The sequence below is a fragment of the Medicago sativa genome, chromosome 5, assembly GCF_051527215.1.
Source record: "Medicago sativa cultivar Bolivia chromosome 5, Bolivia_mono, whole genome shotgun sequence".
NCBI lineage: Eukaryota > Viridiplantae > Streptophyta > Magnoliopsida > Fabales > Fabaceae > Medicago > Medicago sativa.
In genome coordinates, this window is record NC_140753.1 from 22880157 (window position 1) to 22903248 (window position 23092).

The 23092-nt window shown below is 35.5% G+C and overlaps 1 protein-coding gene across 1 annotated transcript; it reads left to right on the top strand.

The window, feature by feature from the left end:
* The first annotated feature begins 20061 nt into the window (after positions 1-20061).
* On the top strand, positions 20062-23092 carry LOC146921091 (uncharacterized). Its single transcript, XM_085711241.1, has 5 exons — positions 20062-20200; positions 20399-20569; positions 21123-21335; positions 21418-21515; positions 22031-23092. Exons 1-5 carry the CDS (start codon positions 20062-20064, stop codon positions 22862-22864), a joined length of 1455 nt encoding a protein of 484 aa, XP_085567367.1. The 3' UTR covers positions 22865-23092.

Sequence of the window (23092 nt, forward strand, 5' to 3'; positions counted from 1 at the left end):
TACCACTGATCCATGTAGCTTCAACTCTATTTCCTCTGAAATTGTATGGTTAATTATGTTCTGCCTCTCAATTTCTGTTGAAATAATAACAAAGGAATTAAAAATCAGAATAATTATATGTTTCAAAGATAAAAAATGAAAATTAATAATGTAGGACTAACCTTTTAAAGTCGAGTCTGATAAGTTTGCATTTATCCATTTAAGAACGGAATTGGGTAATCTCACGTAGAAAGGTTCATCCATTTTAGGGTTTTGCGGCTGCATATGGGGAGACCCTGATTATGACATCGAAGAAATGGGTGTATATATATATACTGTTACACATGTAATTCAATATAAGGTGGCGTTATCCTATGGGCTTTTGATAAAAACGAAACTTTTGCACTTGACTTATTATTGGTGTGGCCCATCATTTTTTTGGTCCCTTTATCTTAAGGATGAACTTTTACTAAATTTATTTTAAACATCAACTCTTTGGTCTCTCTATTTAATAAATCTTGATTTTTGTTTGTCCAATAGGGTAAAATAGGGTAGTTTTTTAATTAAAAAATATATCACTTTTGAATGGTAAAATGGTCCAAAATATGCAAGATTTAGTATTCAATTTGGGGTTAGATATACGACCCGTCGGTTTGAACCCGAACCGGACCAAACTGATGCCCACTAGAAAGTAATAAATTATCCATGAGCAAAATTCAGTTTAATTATGAAGTTGTAGATAACTAATTAATTCAAATGCAATTAAGTTAATTACCACTGATCCATGTAGCTTCAACTCTATTTCCTCTGAAATTGTATGGTTAATTATGTTCTGCCTCTCAATTTCTGTTGAAATAATAACAAAGGAATTAAAAATCAGAATAATTATATGTTTCAAAGATAAAAAATGAAAATTAATAATGTAGGACTAACCTTTTAAAGTCGAGTGTGATAAGTTTGCATTTATCCATTTAAGAACGGAATTGGGTAATCTCACGTAGAAAGGTTCATCCATTTTAGGGTTTTGCGGCTGCATATGGGGAGACTCTGATTATGACATCGAAGAAATGGGTGTATATATATATATATATATATATATATATACTGTTACACATGTAATTCAATATAAGGTGGCGCTATCGTATGGGCTTTTGATAAAAACGAAACTTTTGCACTTGACTTATTATAGGTGTGGCCCATCATTTTTTTGGTCCCTTTATCTTAAGTATGAACTTTTACTAAATTTATTTTAAACATCAACTCTTTGGTCTCTCTATTTAATAAATCTTGATTTTTTTTTGTCCAATAGGGTAAAATAGGGTAGGTTTTTAATTAAAAAATATATCACATTTGAACGGTAAAATGGTCCAAAATATGCAAGATTTAGTATTCAATTTGGGCTTAGATATACGACCCGTTGGTTTGAACCCGAACCGGACCAAACTGATGCCCACTAGAAAGTAATAAATTATCCATGAGAAAAATTCAGTTTAATTATGAAGTTGTAGATAACTAATTAATTCAAATGCAATTAAGTTAATTACCACTGATCCATGTAGCTTCAACTCTATTTCCTCTGAAATTGTATGGTTAATTATGTTCTGCCTCTCAATTTCTGTTGAAATAATAACAAAGGAATTAAAAATCAGAATAATTATATGTTTCAAAGATAAAAAATGAAAATTAATAATGTAGGACTAACCTTTTAAAGTCGAGTGTGATAAGTTTGCATTTATCCATTTAAGAACGGAATTGGGTAATCTCACGTAGAAAGGTTCATCCATTTTAGGGTTTTGCGGCTGCATATGGGGAGACCCTGATTATGACATCGAAGAAATGGGTGTATATATATATACTGTTACACATGTAATTCAATATAAGGTGGCGCTATCCTATGGGCTTTTGATAAAAACGAAACTTTTGCACTTGACTTATTATAGGTGTGGCCCATCATTTTTTTTGGTCCCTTTATCTTAAGTATGAACTTTTACTAAATTTATTTTAAACATCAACTCTTTGGTCTCTCTATTTAATAAATCTTGATTTTTTTTTGTCCAATAGGGTAAAATAGGGTAGGTTTTTAATTAAAAAATATATCACTTTTGAATGGTAAAATGGTTCAAAATATGCAAGATTTAGTATTCAATTTGGGCTTAGATATACGACCCGTTGGTTTGAACCCGAACCGGACCAAACTGATGCCCACTAGAAAGTAATAAATTATCCATGAGAAAAATTCAGTTTAATTATGAAGTTGTAGATAACTAATTAATTCAAATGCAATTAAGTTAATTACCACTGATCCATGTAGCTTCAACTCTATTTCCTCTGAAATTGTATGGTTAATTATGTTCTACCTCTCAATTTCTGTTGAAATAATAACAAAGGAATTAAAAATCAGAATAATTATATGTTTCAAAGATAAAAAATGAAAATTAATAATGTAGGACTAACCTTTTAAAGTCGAGTGTGATAAGTTTGCATTTATCCATTTAAGAACGGAATTGGGTAATCTCACGTAGAAAGGTTCATCCATTTTAGGGTTTTGCGGCTGCATATGGGGAGACCCTGATTATGACATCGAAGAAATGGGTGTATATATATATACTGTTACACATGTAATTCAATATAAGGTGGCGCTATCCTATGGGCTTTTGATAAAAACGAAACTTTTGCACTTGACTTATTATAGGTGTGGCCCATCATTTTTTTTGGTCCCTTTATCTTAAGTATGAACTTTTACTAAATTTATTTTAAACATCAACTCTTTGGTCTCTCTATTTAATAAATCTTGATTTTTTTTTGTCCAATAGGGTAAAATAGGGTAGGTTTTTAATTAAAAAATATATCACTTTTGAATGGTAAAATGGTTCAAAATATGCAAGATTTAGTATTCAATTTGGGCTTAGATATACGACCCGTTGGTTTGAACCCGAACCGGACCAAACTGATGCCCACTAGAAAGTAACAAATTATCCATGAGAAAAATTCAGTTTAATTATGAAGTTGTAGATAACTAATTAATTCAAATGCCATTAAGTTAATTACCACTGATCCATGTAGCTTCAACTCTATTTCCTCTGAAATTGTATGGTTAATTATGTTCTGCCTCTCAATTTCTGTTGAAATAATAACAAAGGAATTAAAAATCAGAATAATTATATGTTTCAAAGATAAAAAATGAAAATTAATAATGTAGGACTAACCTTTTAAAGTCGAGTGTGATAAGTTTGCATTTATCCATTTAAGAACGGAATTGGGTAATCTCACGTAGAAAGGTTCATCCATTTTAGGGTTTTGCGGCTGCATATGGGGAGACCCTGATTATGACATCGAAGAAATGGGTGTATATATATATATACTGTTACACATGTAATTCAATATAAGGTGGCGCTATCCTATGGGCTTTTGATAAAAACGAAACTTTTGCACTTGACTTATTATAGGTGTGGCCCATCATTTTTTTGGTCCCTTTATCTTAAGTATGAACTTTTACTAAATTTATTTTAAACATCAACTCTTTGGTCTCTCTATTTAATAAATCTTGATTTTTTTTTGTCAAATAGGGTAAAATAGGGTAGTTTTTTAATTAAAAAATATATCACTTTTGAATGGTAAAATGGTCCAAAATATGCAAGATTTAGTATTCAATTTGGGCTTAGATATACGACCCGTTGGTTTGAACCCGAACCGGACCAAACTGATGCCCACTAGAAAGTAATAAATTATCCATGAGAAAAATTCAGTTTAATTACGAAATTGTAGATAACTAATTAATTCAAATGCAATTAAGTTAATTACCACTGATCCATGTAGCTTCAACTCTATTTCCTCTGAAATTGTATGGTTAATTATGTTCTGCCTCTCAATTTCTGTTGAAATAATAACAAAGGAATTAAAAATCAGAATAATTATATGTTTCAAAGATAAAAAATGAAAATTAATAATGTAGGACTAACCTTTTAAAGTCGAGTGTGATAAGTTTGCATTTATCCATTTAAGAACGGAATTGGGTAATCTCACGTAGAAAGGTTCATCCATTTTAGGGTTTTGCGGCTGCATATGGGGAGACCCTGATTATGACATCGAAGAAATGGGTGTATATATATATACTGTTACACATGTAATTCAATATAAGGTGGCGCTATCCTATGGGCTTTTGATAAAAACGAAACTTTTGCACTTGACTTATTATAGGTGTGGCCCATCATTTTTTTGGTCCCTTTATCTTAAGTATGAACTTTTACTAAATTTATTTTAAACATCAACTCTTTGGTCTCTCTATTTAATAAATCTTGATTTTTTTTTGTCAAATAGGGTAAAATAGGGTAGTTTTTTAATTAAAAAATATATCACTTTTGAATGGTAAAATGGTCCAAAATATGCAAGATTTAGTATTCAATTTGGGCTTAGATATACGACCCGTTGGTTTGAACCCGAACCGGACCAAACTGATGCCCACTAGAAAGTAATAAATTATCCATGAGAAAAATTCAGTTTAATTACGAAATTGTAGATAACTAATTAATTCAAATGCAATTAAGTTAATTACCACTGATCCATGTAGCTTCAACTCTATTTCCTCTGAAATTGTATGGTTAATTATGTTCTGCCTCTCAATTTCTGTTGAAATAATAACAAAGGAATTAAAAATCAGAATAATTATATGTTTCAAAGATAAAAAATGAAAATTAATAATGTAGGACTAACCTTTTAAAGTCGAGTGTGATAAGTTTGCATTTATCCATTTAAGAACGGAATTGGGTAATCTCACGTAGAAAGGTTCATCCATTTTAGGGTTTTGCGGCTGCATATGGGGAGACCCTGATTATGACATCGAAGAAATGGGTGTATATATATATACTGTTACACATGTAATTCAATATAAGGTGGCGCTATCCTATGGGCTTTTGATAAAAACGAAACTTTTGCACTTGACTTATTATAGGTGTGGCCCATCATTTTTTTGGTCCCTTTATCTTAAGTATGAACTTTTACTAAATTTATTTTAAACATCAACTCTTTGGTCTCTCTATTTAATAAATCTTGATTTTTTTTTGTCCAATAGGGTAAAATAGGGTAGTTTTTTAATTAAAAAATATATCACTTTTGAATGGTAAAATGGTCCAAAATATGCAAGATTTAGTATTCAATTTGGGCTTAGATATACGACCCGTTGGTTTGAACCCGAACCGGACCAAACTGATGCCCACTAGAAAGTAATAAATTATCCATGAGAAAAATTCAGTTTAATTACGAAATTGTAGATAACTAATTAATTCAAATGCAATTAAGTTAATTACCACTGATCCATGTAGCTTCAACTCTATTTCCTCTGAAATTGTATGGTTAATTATGTTCTGCCTCTCAATTTCTGTTGAAATAATAACAAAGGAATTAAAAATCAGAATAATTATATGTTTCAAAGATAAAAAATGAAAATTAATAATGTAGGACTAACCTTTTAAAGTCGAGTGTGATAAGTTTGCATTTATCCATTTAAGAACGGAATTGGGTAATCTCACGTAGAAAGGTTCATCCATTTTAGGGTTTTGCGGCTGCATATGGGGAGACCCTGATTATGACATCGAAGAAATGGGTGTATATATATGTAATATCCCGCCTGACAGTATCGGTATTTTACCCGTAAATTGTGCCAGAGGAAATATTTTATGGAAAAGTAAGTTAATGGAAATAATTCATGATATGTCAGCTTAATACGGATAAAGTATCAGAGACGAAATAAATACGCTTAAGGCAAGGGCATTTTGGTAATTGCACGATTAAGAGATATTTATATGTTTTAGAACCAAAAATATCTTCATAATCCTTTTTCTTTCTCTCTCTAGGGTTGAAGTTGGGAACTTCTCTCCCTTCCCTTTCTTCTTTCACGCCAACATCCTCTCCTTCTCTCCATCAACCTTTTCAAATCTTCTTCCTCCCATGGCAAGCTTCTAAAGTATGTCCCTCCATGAATATTATAAGCTAAGGGAAGCTTGTATCATGCTTGATTTCTTCCCTATCACCTCTCATGAAGCTATAGTTTTGTTGGAATCTCTTTCTCTCTTCACCAATCTTTCATGACACTCCATCCTCACATGGTAAGTTCCAAACTTGTTCCTTTATGGTCAATTAAGATTAAGGAAGTATGTATTGTGTTTGATTCTTCTATTTTCTCCTCTTGAAGAAGAGATTGGAAAACTAGGGTTTGATGTATGGTGAAGATGGTTTCTAAATTGGTACAAGGTATGGTCTCCACATGATTAAGGTAATAATATTAAGTTTGAGTGGATTAATATCTCTATCCTTCCTTACCAAGAATTCCTTTTGATTTCAAGTTTTGAATATGTGTTTGAGGGTAATGTTGGAGTATGGTTTTGAGCTTGAAATAGTGTCTTGATTTGCAAGAAAAGGATGGCAAGTTTGAATGGTTGAGCAAGGAAGCAAAAGGGAGCAAAACTAAGGTTTTGGGCATGTTTGAGCTTGGAGCTTGGAGTTGCTTTAAGATTATGATTAGGTGAGTTCCATAGATAGACTCCCCACCCTTTGGGATCATGATTATGCCATGTTAGTTTATTATGAAAAATATGAAAAGTTTAGGATTATGTATTGTGATAGTTGCCCTTTTCTTGCCATGCATGCAAAACATGTTTATACTTGCCAAATGAATGTTTTATAAGTTTCCAATGATCAAATATGTTCCAAAACACATAGAGACATTGGTTTGAGGTTTTTGGGTCAAAAATACCATTTTTAAGTGTTCTGGACTGTCCTAACTCGCCACGGCGAGCTATTACTCGCCACAGCGAGCTAGAACTGCGAATGGGGGGTCCTACTCGCCCCCAACTCGCCACGGCGAGTTACCACTCGCCTCCCCAGCAGAACCACTCGCCTAGGCGAGTAAGACAGGGAGAAATCCCATTGTTTTGCTCGCTTTAGGCAGGCATGGGGATTCGTGACGCGGTTTTCTCCGTGATGTCTTTTTACGAATGTAAACCCCTCAAACCAAGGTCCTAATTGATGATCAAGGAAAGCAAGATTCTTATGTTAAAGAGGCAAGTATTATACATGTTAGTAAGCATGGTACACGAGAGAAATATGATAAGAATCGGGTAGCAAGATATACGATAAGCAAGGAAAAACTAGAGCCTCGGCATAGTCGTCGAGAACTAGCTAGTTAGCAAGAATTACTAGAATACTAGGACGCGAAGTATGTTATCTTCGCACATGATTAAGAATAAGATTTCTAGCATGATAAGTCGTGGATTGATAAGTTATTTCACTCCACCACGTTAAGTATGAAATAGTGTAAGTTACCGCCAATCGGATCGATTAAGGTTCCGAGGTAAATATGCAAGTATGTATATGTTTGACTTACGTACGACAAGACTATGACTAATAAGTGTAGGTGACATGTATCTTGATATCCACATCAGGGGGATACAAGGGGTTCTCATTATGAGAACGATTTAAGCCGTAAGGGACCCGCATGTCACTGAGTAACAAGACGTAGGTGCTCGTGTCTCTTGTTATCCACGCCAGGGGGATACGGGAGGTTCTCGACCTAAGGGGAACGGTTTAAGCCGCAAGGGACCCGCACGACACCGAGGGAGTCCGATGTACGTACATCGGTCATGTATGGGATTGTACTCGGGGTTACTCCACCCGGGACTACCCGTAAAATGAACCAAGATAATTGTTTGTTCAACGCTAACCTAATGAATGAACTTAGATACGTATATGCATGATATGAATACGATTATGTTCCTTATGATTATGTTATGGCATGTAGTATGATTCATGCAAGACCATGTTAAGGACAAGAGCATTAGATGCTATATGACAAGTTTAAGGCATGGAATAGAACAAGTAAAGAACATGATACCGATGACGATCTTAGGATTCCCCTAATCGTCCGGTTTAGAATCGTGCCATGATTATGTTATGTTTAGGCCTTGATACATAGAGTGTATTCTTGGAAATGCGGTTTTAGACTCCCCCTCGACCGCCATGACACGTATTGGAAGTGAAGCCTATAACAAGATAAGATAAAACTATGACGGCTCTAGTATGCACTACCGTCTAAGTATGCAAGTCCCCACACACGTATAATCAACCGTCAGGTTGTAATGTAGACACGTGGTGACCGTAGGTTTTCCCTTGAGGTTGCCTATAGCCTAGGATTTAGGGGAACTCACTGAGACATTATGTCTCATCCCAATCCTTATTTGTTTCAGATTATCAGGATGGATGGCAAGCTAGTAACCGAATGGATTTTCAGCAAGAGCTCGTTCGTACCTGAAGCGTGAAGAATATGGATCTCAAGGATGTATTTATTTTAGATAAGATATTATGTGATGTATTGTTATTGTACGAACGTGTTTTGTGGTATATAAATTCATTCGAAGTTTTTATGTTGTATATTTTAATGTATCCAATACTAAATTCAACGCGCGTGCTAGACTTTCTAGATACGTCTAGTATGGGTGTTACATTTGGTATCAGAGCAGGTCGATTCAGACCGTGCCTTGGGTCATTAAATTACAACTAAGGTAGTGGGACCATTGGGTTCCGGGTAAATGTTCTAGTTGTTGTTGTTAGTTGAGCCTGATCAACTCAAATTAGCATTCAACGATTAGAATGGATGCCTGAGAGCGGAATAGGACCCAGGAGGAACGAAGTATGGGATGAAGTAGTTGATCGTGCCAAAAGGTGGCCGGTGAACTAATCAAGTGGAAGTGTGAATCCACCGGGAATGTAAGGCATGTTAAGAAGGGATGTTCCGACAATGTCGGGTAAGATGATAATAATACTCCGTGTCCCCGAAAGAGAAGAAGTTGGATATATGTATCTAACCATGACCGAAAGTTTCGGTAAGAGTTGTTGTTGGAACGGGTTTATGATGTTTTGGAATGTCGGTACAAGGCTACAAGGTAGTAAGAGGTGTACATATGTTGACGGAGTCAGCAGGCTCTCAGGAATAGCAATATGTAAATGAAGTTAAGGACATGAAGGTTTGTCAAGTTGCGTAAGTGGCAACGTAAAGAAGTAAGCTATTCGTAGTGGAGGAAATTAAGGATTCAAGAGAAAGTTTTATGTTATCAGGATTAAGGCATTGATTTCCGACGTGCCAAGAATTGTATCGAAAAGGTTGATGTTGCCATGCAAATGTTATAGAATGTTTTGCGATGCTAGGAATGAATGATGTGCATTGGTTACTTGAGAAAAAAAATAATATAGTTGGAGAAACTCATCCATAGCGAACTTGGAATGAAATTTTCCGTTTTTATGAAATTTACCCGTTCGTTCCAAAGGTTTGCAATGACTATTAGTGAGATGTCCTCACAATAATCTTTTATGACATCAAGTAACGAATGCATATCATCTCCTAAGATTTTCAAGGAAAAAGGCATAGGCAACGATCAACGAAATCGATATGGTTTAGGGTAGCTTTGGAAGTTAATGTGTCAAGAGTCAAGAAAGAGCTCAGATCAAGAGATTGGAAGTTTCGGTATTGATACGGAAGTCATAGATGTGAAGGTATGAAGAAAGAAGTTAAAGCGGTGCAAGTTATGGGAAACACAAGGTTCTCAGAATTATGACGTATCTCTCGAATCTATGTTTTGCTTAATTGACTTGCTAAGGCTCGATATGATGTTGAAATATAAAGTTTAAATAATTTTAGAAAGATTTGTGCCTATGGGTGATTGAAGTTGACATTTGAAAAAAAAAATTCATAGGAAATTTTTTAGGAACCGGGTTGCTACGACACTTGTAGAGCGGGCTAGACTCATTAGAGTCTAGGTTTGGTGACACGTATGTGTTATCAACTCGTTCTATGATTCCCGAAGCAATGGCCGGGGCCTAAACTTGATATATATTTATAAAGTAGAAAATCATCAACGTCAATGACCCATGCGCTATTTTATGAAGTTTTCTTAAAGGAAAAATCAACGAGCAAGCATTGGTATGATTAAGCAAAATATAGTATGCGAGAATGTGAAGGTACAAAGATTAGATGTTCAAGAAAAATATATCCAAGTGTAAGATGAGTTTGTCAAAGAATTCGAGTTCACTCGGAAATAAGTTCAAGTATGATATGTATGATAAATGCAACCAGCTAGAACGTAAGGATTACCCCCAAGTCATGTATTATGAGTATAAGATAAGTTATTACGAGTTTTGAATTTACAAGGCAAGTGTAAGGTGGTGATGTTGGTTGCAACATGGAAGTTCTCAAGAAGTAAGTAATCAAGTGATAAGCATGAATTGAAGCCTCAATTGCTTTAATGGATTATAGTAATTGTTTAAGCCAACCGGAGGGAATCAGAGTAGCGCCATGAAAGTTAATCGGTAATCATGAAATATGGAAAACTTGTAAGATTCAGAAGGTTTAACTTGCGACTCAAGTAAAGAATCAAGTTTAGTGTTCCGAAGAAGAGGAACAATGTTAATGTCAAGAGATTCAAGGATTTCCTACGGATATGTAAGCAAGTTATCATGAGAGAGAAGCAACTTTTAAGTGATGTGCAATGAGATTCATACTCTTGTATGAAATACTTGTTGAGTGAAAATGATACTTGTTAAGACATTTCAAGCCATGATTTTATAACTTTTAAAGCTAAGATTGGTATTTAGGAACTTGGGAACGATACTTATTTTTAACTCATGAAATTTTACATTTTCAAAACTAATAAGATACGTCGTAAGTAATCTCACTTAAGACGTACAAGCTTCAGAACCAACTTGTCGTGGACAAGTTTGGGGCGAGTTGTTAAATCTTTTTCAATATATAGAAACTCGTCTGGTGGTTCTGTAGTACCATTACACAATCAGTTTTGGAAATGATAAAACCTTTTTAGTCATGTGTACATTCGTTCCAAGAACCCGAATACCAAAGTTTAAGAAAAATTTCTTTAAGAAAGATTTTAGAACGCGTATCATTATCATTTAACAAGAGACGTCACTTGAAAGAATGCCCATGCTATTGGAACGACAATATTCGTATGAAGTCAATATCATGTAGGATACACGGAAGTGTATTAAGAGTATACGATGTATGTGCAAGTGGATATGTTAGAAGTTTCAAAAGCATGTGAACCGCAACGTTGGTTATTAGATTGTCAGATGAAGTGGCTAGTTGATTTCACTTTTTCAGGTCAGGCAATATGAGTTACCCATTAGTTCGGATGCGATAAGAATGCAATGAGATTGCAATGAAGTCGAAAGATTTCCTAAGGTTCTGAAAAGAGATAAAAGATTCATGAAATCGTTTACATGAGTAATACAAGTAAGAAACATGTGTCTAGAAGTACAGTAAGTAAACTGATGTAGGAAATATACATTTACCCGATAAGATTATGTATGCATGGAAAGATGATTCAAAGTTACAAGTAAGCACTGCAGGGCAAACCTGGTTTTCGGCAGGACTCCAGTTAAAAGGCAAATCCTGATTGTTCATGTTTATGATAAGATACATTTATGAAAGGTGTATGTTAAGCAGGTAAGATACGAGTCTGAGACAATACGTCTATGTGTACCAAGGAAAGTTCTAAATCATGATGTAACAAGTTAACTCTAATTTCTGAGGGATATTAAGATTGAGAAAGCTATATGCTTATGTATGTGAATCAAGAAACAAAACGAAACACAAGCAATGATGAACTTCTTGGATTTGAATGAATAGAAATATATGGCTCTGACCTGGGATGGAAAGTTTTGTCATGATGATTAGTAGTCGATCTCTAAATTTCGAGGACGAAATTTTTTTTAAGGGGGGTAGAATGTAATATCCCGCCTGACAGTATCGGTATTTTACCCGTAAATTGTGCCAGAGGAAATATTTTATGGAAAAGTAAGTTAATGGAAATAATTCATGATATGTCAGCTTAATACGGATAAAGTACCAGAGACGAAATAAATACGCTTAAGGCAAGGGCATTTTGGTAATTGCACGATTAAGAGATATTTATATGTTTTAGAACCAAAAATATCTTCATAATCCTTTTTCTTTCTCTCTCTAGGGTTGAAGTTGGGAACTTCTCTCCCTTCCCTTTCTTCTTTCACGCCAACATCCTCTCCTTCTCTCCATCATCCTTTTCAAATCTTCTTCCTCCCATGGCAAGCTTCTAAAGTATGTCCCTCCATGAATATTATAAGCTAAGGGAAGCTTGTATCATGCTTGATTTCTTCCCTATCACCTCTCATGAAGCTATAGTTTTGTTGGAATCTCTTTCTCTCTTCACCAATCTTTCATGACACTCCATCCTCACATGGTAAGTTCCAAACTTGTTCCTTTATTGTGTTTGATTCTTCTATTTTCTCCTCTTGAAGAAGAGATTGGAAAACTAGGGTTTGATGTATGGTGAAGATGGTTTCTAAATTGGTACAAGGTATGGTCTCCACATGATTAAGGTAATAATATTAAGTTTGAGTGGATTAATATCTCTATCCTTCCTTACCAAGAATTCCTTTTGATTTCAAGTTTTGAATATGTGTTTGAGGGTAATGTTGGAGTATGGTTTTGAGCTTGAAATAGTGTCTTGATTTGCAAGAAAAGGATGGCAAGTTTGAATGGTTGAGCAAGGAAGCAAAATGGAGCAAAACTAAGGTTTTGGGCATGTTTGAGCTTGGAGCTTGGAGTTGCTTTAAGATTATGATTAGGTGAGTTCCATAGATAGACTCCCCACCCTTTGGGATCATGATTATGCCATGTTAGTTTATTATGAAAAATATGAAAAGTTTAGGATTATGTATTGTGATAGTTGCCCTTTTCTTGCCATGCATGCAAAACATGTTTATACTTGCCAAATGAATGTTTTATAAGTTTCCAATGATCAAATATGTTCCAAAACACATAGAGACACTTGGTTTGAGGTTTTTGGGTCAAAAATACCATTTTGAAGTGTTCTGGACTGTCCTAACTCGCCACGGCGAGCTATTACTCGCCACAGCGAGCTAGAACTGCGAATGGGGGGTCCTACTCGCCCCCAACTCGCCACGGCGATTTACCACTCGCCTCCCCAGCAGAACCACTCGCCTAGGCGAGTAAGACAGGGAGAAATCCCATTGTTTTGCTCGCTTTAGGCAGGCATGGGGATTCGTGACGCGGTTTTCTCCGTGATGTCTTTTTACGAATGTAAACCCCTCAAACCAAGGTCCTAATTGATGATCAAGGAAAGCAAGATTCTTATGTTAAAGAGGCAAGTATTATACATGTTAGTAAGCATGGTACACGAGAGAAATATGATAAGAATCGGGTAGCAAGATATACGATAAGCAAGGAAAAACTAGAGCCTCGGCATAGTCGTCGAGAACTAGCTAGTTAGCAAGAATTACTAGAATACTAGGACGCGAAGTATGTTATCTTCGCACATGATTAAGAATAAGATTTCTAGCATGATAAGTCGTGGATTGATAAGTTATTTCACTCCACCACGTTAAGTATGAAATAATGTAAGTTACCGCCAATCGGATCGATTAAGGTTCCGAGGTAAATATGCAAGTATGTATATGTTTGACTTACGTACGACAAGACTATGACTAATAAGTGTAGGTGACATGTCTCTTGATATCCACATCAGAGGGATACAAGGGGTTCTCATTATGAGAACGATTTAAGCCGTAAGGGACCCGCATGTCACTGAGTAACAAGACGTAGGTGCTCGTGTCTCTTGTTATCCACGTCAGGGGGATACGGGAGGTTCTCGACCTAAGGGGAACGGTTTAAGCCGCAAGGGACCCGCACGACACCGAGGGAGTCCGATGTACGTACATCGGTCATGTATGGGATTGTACTCGGGGTTACTCCACCCGGGACTACCCGTAAAATGAACCAAGATAATTATTTGTTCAACGCTAACCTAATGAATGAACTTAGATACGTATATGCATGATATGAATACGATTATGTTCCTTATGATTATGTTATGGCATGTAGTATGATTCATGCAAGACCATGTTAAGGACAAGAGCATTAGATGCTATATGACAAGTTTAAGGCATGGAATAGAACAAGTAAAGAACATGATACCGATGACAATCTTAGGATTCCCCTAATCGTCCGGTTTAGAATCGTGCCATGATTATGTTATGTTTAGGCCTTGATACATAGAGTGTATTCTTGGAAATGCGGTTTTAGACTCCCCCTCGACCGCCATGACACGTATAGGAAGTGAAGCCTATAACATTATGTTAATGTTTCCTTAGAATCTAGTAGACAATGATCATCTGTTCTGTTCTGTTCTATTAGCTTTTATAGTGTTATGTGAGTCTAATAGATTTTATGAATTATTGGTTTTAGATGGCAAATGAAGTTAAATGTTAAATGTTTATATTCTAACTTTTATTTTTCAACATAGGTGAACCGCCGATAAGTGACGTTAGTTCGGTTGCAATCTCCCGTCTTGAAGATGATGATCTTTAGTTAACTTGTTCAATTGGAACTTTTGTTGTTGTGACTTTTGATGATTTGGAATCCTTTATTGTTCTATTGGTTTCGAGTTGTAATAATATTTAGAAAGAACTAGATGTTATGAGAGGTTTTGTTGGTTTTGAATTTGGATTGGTTATGAGTTGTAATAATATTTAGACAGAATTGATGTTCTAAGCTTGTTAGAAGCTTTAGTTTTAATTATCTTGTTAGAAGTTTTTGTAATGATTTTATAGGCTTTTTTTGCCACTGAAACAGGTTTGGTTTGCCACTAAAATTTGAAAATAGGCTTACTGAAAAAAAAATTATTTTTTTACACTTTTCACGGGTGGGGGTGGGGGCGGGTCTGGGAAACCCGTCCCCGTTGGGGGCAGGTCTGGGGGTAAAGATTATATCCCCGCCGGGTCTGGGGGCGGGGGCGGGGCTGGTTAGTGTGAAACGGGTCCGGGGACGGGTGTGTCAAAACCCGCCCCCGCCCCGCCCCGTTGCCATGTCTAGGCCTAACTTATTTTGGATCCAGCATTGATCACTATGTTTCACTTCTTAGAAATGATGGTTGGGCCTAACACAACCTCTCACGACCAGCACTATTGGGCTTGAGTCCTGCTCTTTACCCAAATGGAGTTGCTCATTCCTAAAGTAAATGACGGATATAACCCTACGCAAGTTAACTCACGTAGCGTGAGTTAACTCACGCCAGTTATAACTTGAACGTGACTTAAGTCACGCAGCGCGAGTTAAGTCACGTTGCGTGAGTTAAGTCAGTTAAGAGCAAAACACAGCAACACAGTTCCTCATTTTTAAACTTCCCAAAACACCAGGACTTAGGATGGATGTTGCCTTCTTGGAGTTTGCTCTGCATGTCGTTCCCCACCAGCAGAGGAGTGCCCAGGTCCCAGACGACGAGCCTTGGAAGCATTCAGATAGATATATTATATGGTTCTACCGTGTATCCCATCCTCTCATCGTCAACCCTGCTCTAGAGCCTGACATTATCATGCTGAGACCTGTCTACCAGGATATTCTTGTTGATCAGGACTGGGCCAGACATCCTCCCGATCCATTGCAGGTCATTAGCAGCATGCGAGGCAGAGTGGAGCATGCGATGCAGATTCCAGAGGTGGTTTCAAATCCACTCTTCTTCGGCATTTTGGAGGGCCTCCGTACCGATTATAGCGTGTTTGAGAAGCAGCTGGTTCCGAGGAGGAGGTCTAGGAGTCCCCAGGAGCAGCAGTAGTGTCTTATTTTAGGACTTGTTTTTATGACTTTTTGGATATTTGTAGTATTTTCCTGACATTTTGGTTGTACTATATTTACATTTGCGCGGTTGCACTTATTTATGACATTTACGTTAATTTTCGTTAAAATTGTGTTTCTAAATTATGAATGAATGAATGCATGATCTCTAAATTATGAGTTTTGGTTGAATGAATGAATGGTGTACCTATGTATGAATGAACGAAGGAACGAAGATAAACAGGGAACAAGGCAGTAGTTGTTGTCTGTCTGTTCTGGTTCGTGCACAGAACCAGCGTGAGTTAACTCACGCTAGTGTTAAAACTAGTGTGACTTAACTCACGCTACTTTTTGTTTTAGTTAACACTAGCGTGACTTAAGTCACGCAACGTGAGTTAAGTCACGCTACCTGACTAAAGTCACGTTACATTTTGAACTAGCGTGAGTTAACATGCGTAGGGGTAAAATGGGAATTTACTTTGGGAATGAGCAAATCCATTTGGGTAAAGAGCAGGATTCATTGGGCTTGGTTCGTGGTCATAAATGGTGGGTGGTCCGATAGCAGAAACCTGATAGTAGGTGGCCCAATGGATCTTGAAGAGGCTCTGATACCATCTTAGAAATGGTGGTTGGGCCTAACATAAAACCGGCTTTTGAGGTGAGGATTGCCCCCACTTATAAACACATTGTCAGATCATCATATATCTGATGTGGGACTCTTAACATCACTATAGTAAAAAAAAAAAAAAAATACTATGTATTCATTGTTGTAATATTGGTAATAATTTATAGTAAGGTTCTTATATTACGTTAAATTACTTTTTATCCTTGTATGAATTTGGAGGGGTCACTGGGAATCCACATTGAAGAGTACGTAATAATTCGAGTGAGACTTAAGTAAAATTTTCAATTTGGAAAACTTTAATGTGTTTGCAACGCACTATTTTTTTTAATTTATTTCACTTTTATCTTTCTCATGAGATGAGATGGTTAGTTGAAGGATTCCGTGTTGAGTTAATTTTGTGATGATTTTGTTGAGCGGACGAGTGAGCACTATGGAAGCATTTCTATATAATTGGATTATTGAGACCAAATTTATACGAAAGTAGAGAAGGAGAAAACAAGAATAAAGTAGAGAGAAGTAGAGAAGGAGAAAAGTGAAAAGAGATGATTCTATTATTCTCTTGTAGTGTACAATTATGTTACACATGAGCTCTATTTATAGAGAAATACAATGACTTAGGGAGCAAGCACAATATGGCCCAATAAGCTAATAGTATGGCCCAATAACCTAATTGCTATATGGACATCCACTTATAATATTCATAACATATTGCTTGTTTTGTGTTTTTTTTTTTTGTAGATTTAGGCAGGAATCCATAGCTACAGCGAAAGTGGGAAGCATATCTCATTGAGAGTCACTTACAACTATATTGAAACTAGAACTGCAGAACGGATTGAACCAAAAGCTTTGCGGGTAGCGACTAGTTAGTTGACAACCCACTGAGAGTCAGTTACACCTTCCTATGAACTCCTGCAACTGATCTCCTACTCGGGAAGTTCAGTTCAACTAAAGGTTGGTTTCCTATTATCATCAGTGCTTCAATTAATCGTTGCACTCTTGTAGTCAAGGGGCAGATGAGGACTTGCACTCTTTCATTCACAGGGCAGATGAGGACCGAGACAAAGACTGGAAGTTTTAACTACTCTATTTAGTGTCAGAGTTTGAATGAAACACTTCATGGAGGATTCCTCTCAAAGCAATTCCATTAAAGTATGGAGTCTTTTCACAAGGTCATTAAAATATACCTTCGCATTCAGATCCGCCTTATCCTTCCATCTTCGTGTCCACATACTTATATTTAGGATATAATTTTGAGACTTTGATTGTAACTTTTAGTTTCAAGTATAATGCAATAATATTCTGTTAGATACGATATCAATGTCTTTTGATACAAAAGTAGTGTGATAACGCAACAAAACAAAAAAGTTACAATGTCTTTTAGTTTCTAAATGTTTTTTTATACTTGTGATTCATCTTGTTTAATGTTACAAATGTATTTTGACAAAGAATTGGGAAATTTCCTACATTTAATTTCATTCAGCATAAAAAATATATTAATTGCCATTAGCGATAGAATCCAATGCAATACATCGCAACATCAATATTCCATAATATCAATGACAGAATGTAATATGATATAACATAAAATTCCAAAAAATCAACGACATATATATTACCTAAAAAAATTGTGACGGATTTTTTCCCGAAGAAATTTGAGATGGAAATTGTGGTTTGATTGTTTGGTATTTTGTCATGTTTAGTGATGGTTTTGTTTAAGTTGTGACGGATAGAAAACCGTCCCAAATTGTGACGGAAAAGAAAATCCCTCGCTAATGATCTATGACGCCTATTATCATTACGGATTTTGGAAGCGCCATAAAATCCGTCACAAAATCATTTGCGATAGAATTTTCATATTTTTTGCGACGGAATCCTACCATCACTTCAAACGAATTTTTTAGTAGTGTGTATGTATGGGGCACTAAAAAGTTTTATAATAGTTCCAAAATTATAATAGTATATGATGATAGCTTAAGAATATGCATTGTTTTGTTTTGTTTTTTTTTTAAGAAGTTAAATTAGCCCACCCATATTGGCACCAGAGAGAATCAAACCAGAGACCTCGAAGAGGAGCACACTCACAGGTCTCAAGCCAATATCACTAGGTCAACTAAAGTGGGTTATAAGAGTAAACATTGTTGGTGCCTTGTTTTTTGAAAAAGGTTTTTTATTTTACACACATCTATGCACAGAGAGAGAGAGAGAGAGAGAGAGAGAGAGAGAGAGAGAGAGAGAGAGAGAGAGAGAGAGAGAGAGAGAGAGAGAGAGAGAGAGAGAGAGAGAGAGAGAGAGAGAGAGAGAGAGAGAATGCGAAAGAATAGACGGAGGCTAATGAGAGGTCGTATAAATAATAAAAGTTGTTTATGTTCTTCGTTTAATTTCAAAGTGGTAATTGATGTAGTTTATAGTTTTTCATAAAATAATTTAACCTTACAAAATTTTATGCGATTATTTAAAAAAATTCAGTTTTTTTTTTGACAAAAAAAAATTCAGTTATTTAAAAATTAATAAATACATCATACATAAATTTAACAGGGGTTTCAATTTGCAAACACTTTTTTCCTGTAGACGAAGTGACAAACACCACATGAAACTACATAAATGGAAGATCTCGGATTCGAACCCAGGACACCACAAATATTTTGTATAATAATTTGGATATTTGTCAATTGAGTTAGGACTTACATATGAAAATATTATATTTCTTATACATATATAATATTAATTCTCGCATGACACATGCAAGAATCAAAAGAACATATTTAATACATGAAGATATATATTTGTGATTCATGCAAGTAGTTGGTGTTGTTTTTTATTATTGAAATGCATGATTCCAAGAGTCATGTTTAATTCATGAGAATTTGAGAAAATCAATTGTGTGTAGTTTCTCTAATATTCAAAATTGATTTTCTAATTTAAAATTGATGACATATTATTGTGCTTTTATCTTTCTTTAATTAATAATAAAGTATACATTTATCAAGGTACATAGATTTCTAAAATGCTTATCTTTTATAATTGATTCAAGCTTTATAATCGAATCAAGCAAGTTGTAATGGGTATTGATTGGTTTATCAGGAGAATTTAAGTTGTTTACTTTATAAGTCACTAATATGTTTGTCTTTCACTTTTTTTGATAAAAATAATAAAAGATAAATAAATAAATATGATGTGAAGAAAATATGGTAGCTAGTTCATGGTTATAAACCTCAATCATAGTATTAATTCGATTAACCAGAGCTATTTAAATTTGAGAATTAAACAAAGACATAGTTATAGCAATTGAATCGTCGATATATAATGGATTTAAGAGTAAAATTGTTTGAAAATGATTAGGTATGCCAAAAAAAATATGTATCCATTTTATTAATAGTATAAAAGTATAGATCATCAAGAAAAAAAATAGTTGTTTCTTGAGAATACGGCTTAGTCATGCCCACCATTACCAATAGCTCCAGAGATATTTGCTTATACTGTTGGTCAGAAACTAAGCAAAGCCAAGTATTATAATGATGACCATATTGATGTCGTGAAGTTGCTTCAACACTATGTTACTTCATCAAATCCAAAGCCCGCATATCTACTCCAATTACAAGTTACTTTTGAGAGCACATTCTGAATTGAAAGTTTGAGACTATGTAATATTGTGTAATACCAATCCGTCAAAAATTCAATTTTGTGATGTATTTGGTTTTCGATATATGTCGGTATTTGACACCAAGTCACCGACATCAATGATTGTATTCAATCACTTTTTAAAAAAATTATTACTGATATTTATGTGTCCATGTGTCTGGTATACCTGACACATGGTGGATTTGATTTTTGGGACCGAACCGGTTTTGTGGCTGCTGGAAACATATTTTTTGGTTTCATAATGATGTTCATGAATGAGTTATGGGACGACAACTCATATCACGTAGTTGGTAATATCAATTGGTGTATTCTAATGCCACTTAGAGTCATAGTTATGTTTAGAATTGTAGTCATAGTTATGTTATGCATGCATTTGGATTTCCTTGCATCTAAGGCATCTTAATGTGATTTTTCTGCCTCACTTGAAACCATTGGTATGTGTGCACTTTCAGCACTTGAAAAATAACATGTACATTGCAAATGTGCAGATAGCAGGCCAAAACTTGTGGCAGGATCTGCTGAAGGATATTCTGGACACGTTGATGGAAAATTAAGAGAGGCTAGGATGAACCACCCGAAGGGGATTACTGTTGATGACCGAGGAAATATCTATGTTGCAGATATTATGAATATGGCAATTAGGAAAATTAGCGATTCAGGTTAGCATTTTGTTATACTTTGATTAATCTTTGGTTCTCTTCTCCTCTAGACATTTTTTTCATTTGTGTATATATGTATAGGATTCCTAAACTAGAACACAACTGTCTTGTAGAAATTCAAGGCAACTTATAAATCTTGTAAATGTTGCTTTAGGCCACCAAACTTATATTCAAGGGTTTGTTTGGATTGACTTATTTTTATTTGAGTTTATCTATTGACATAAGCATTTGTAAGATTGTTTGGGCTAACTTATTGAAGCAACGTACAACATGTCCATAAGCTGTTTTCAGCTTATTTCCATAAGCTTTCCAGGATAACTTATGAAAACAACTTATAGCTCATGAAAACAGTTTGACTATATTATATCTTTTGTATAGAAATAACTTATATATAAGCACTTATATGTTAAGCACTTATGCTATAAGCACATATTACATTGTTTATCAAAACATTGTTCTACTTTGAACAGCAGAGTTGGAGTTGGAACTTTTTATTGAATTAAGATATCTGTTTTCTCTTTTATGGAAAAGGAATTAAGATGTCTGTTTTCAGGGGTTACAACAATTGCTGGAGGAAAATTAAGCCGTGGAGGGGGCCATGTCGATGGACCAAGTGAAGAGGCTAAATTTTCTAATGACTTTGATGTGGTTTATGTTGGAAGTAGTTGTTCCCTACTTGTCATTGACAGGGGGAATCAAGCCATCAGGGAGATTCAGCTGCGCTTTGATGACTGTGCTTATCAATACGAAAGTGGATTTCCGCTCGGTAAATAAAATAATTCTATTCAGAGTCTATCTCTAGAGTTTTTATTAGTTAAATATTAAAAGTGTATGCCTTCAATCTGCAGGAATTGCAATGCTTCTCGGTGCTGGCTTCTTTGGTTATATGCTGGCATTGCTGCAGCGTCGTCTAAGTACAATTGTTGCATCTCAGGATATGACTCATGTGAGTGCTTGTCTAGTTCTCTGCTTTCTGTTGCATTATATTAAATAAGATAAATATAGTCTATATAGCACTGACACCTCAGATCAATGGCGTGTCCGGTGTCCGATACGACGCCGACACATTTGGTTACATTCAATTACTTTCTCTTTTTAAAAACTATACCAGTGTGTTTGTGTCTGTGACCAGTGTTTATGCCCATGTCGGTGCTTCATAGAATAGTCATAAATAAATCGGATAGATAGTTGGTTATCCAAAAACAAAATATGATTGATAGAACTTCAATAAGTTTATATGCAGTATTTATCCTGATTTCTTGAGAAAAAGGGAATGTTACTTCTCATTGTAGCTGCATGACATGGAAAACTATAAAATCTCAAAACATGCCATAGTAATGATAATCATATAATGTAAACATATCCTTTGTTCTCTAAAGCTAGCATAATTTAATGTTCATAAAATCGATATCAGATTACATGAGAAAACTTCAACTAATAATTCATCTCATGCTTTTGTAGGCTGAGAGCTCAGCAATGTCTGACTTTTCACCGAGTCCATACCAAAAGCCGTTGAAATCTGTCAGACCGCCTTTGATTCCATCAGAAGACGAATCTTATAAGCAAGAAGAAGGTCTCTTTGCATCCATTGGGAAGCTTCTTACCAATGCTGAGGCCTCAGTAGTGGAAATAATGGGTTTCAGGAAAAAACCACAAAGCTATGAATTTCAAAGCCAACCTTTATTCCATCAACCCGAAAGGCAAATAAATGCTTGGCCTGTGCAAGAAAGTTTTGTAATTCCAAATGAAGACGAGCCTCCTTCTATTGACCCAAGAACTCCAACCCCTAAGAAAACATATCCTTTCATGATTAAAGACAACGAAAAAATGCAACAATTGTGGCAAGGTCGAGCGCTCTATAATGGATGGGAAGGAGATCTTCAGCATCAGCAGCAGCAACAACAAAAACATGTGTACAATGGATGGGAAGGAGATCTTCATCAGCAGCGGCAGCAACAACAACAGCAACCACAACAAAAACATCTGTATAACGGATGGGACGGAGATCTTCAGCAGCAGCCGCAACAACAGAAACCACAACAAAAACATCTGTATAACGGATGGGACGGAGATCTTCAGCAGCAGCAAAAACATCATTATCGTAATCAGTATCATTCATCGGTCGCTCACACTTACTATGAGGAAAGTCGTGAGGAAACCAATGAGATAGTATTTGGTGCAGTGCAGGAACAGGATGAGAAGGAGTCTGTAGTTATCAAGCCTTTGGACTATGGTGATTCTCTCTATGATCATCATAATATGCGGTCTCGAATCAGTTATATCCACAAGTACTGAGTATATACAGTCAAAAATGTTTGCGGTAATGAATCTCCAATAGGGGAGGGTGAAATCAAGTACAGAAATTATAATGATTTCTTTTATATAGTAGGATTTATTTTAGTGAGAAGCTGATGATCAGAAAATTATTTGTTTCTTCGGTTTTGCCAAATTTTCAGTCGCTCTGGTGTGTAAACAAATTGAACATTGAGCATAATTTAAAGGCAAGATCAAGAAATTTTGGTA

Bases quoted from the DNA above. Each gene is read 5' to 3' on its own strand.
- LOC146921091 (XM_085711241.1), top strand. From the start codon at position 20,062: ATGTGTCTGGTATACCTGACACATGGTGGATTTGATTTTTGGGACCGA. The intron at 20,201-20,398 runs GTAATATCAATT...GCAAATGTGCAG, and splicing joins CAACTCATATCACGTAGTTG to ATAGCAGGCCAAAACTTGTG. The intron at 21,516-22,030 runs GTGAGTGCTTGT...ATGCTTTTGTAG, and splicing joins CATCTCAGGATATGACTCAT to GCTGAGAGCTCAGCAATGTC.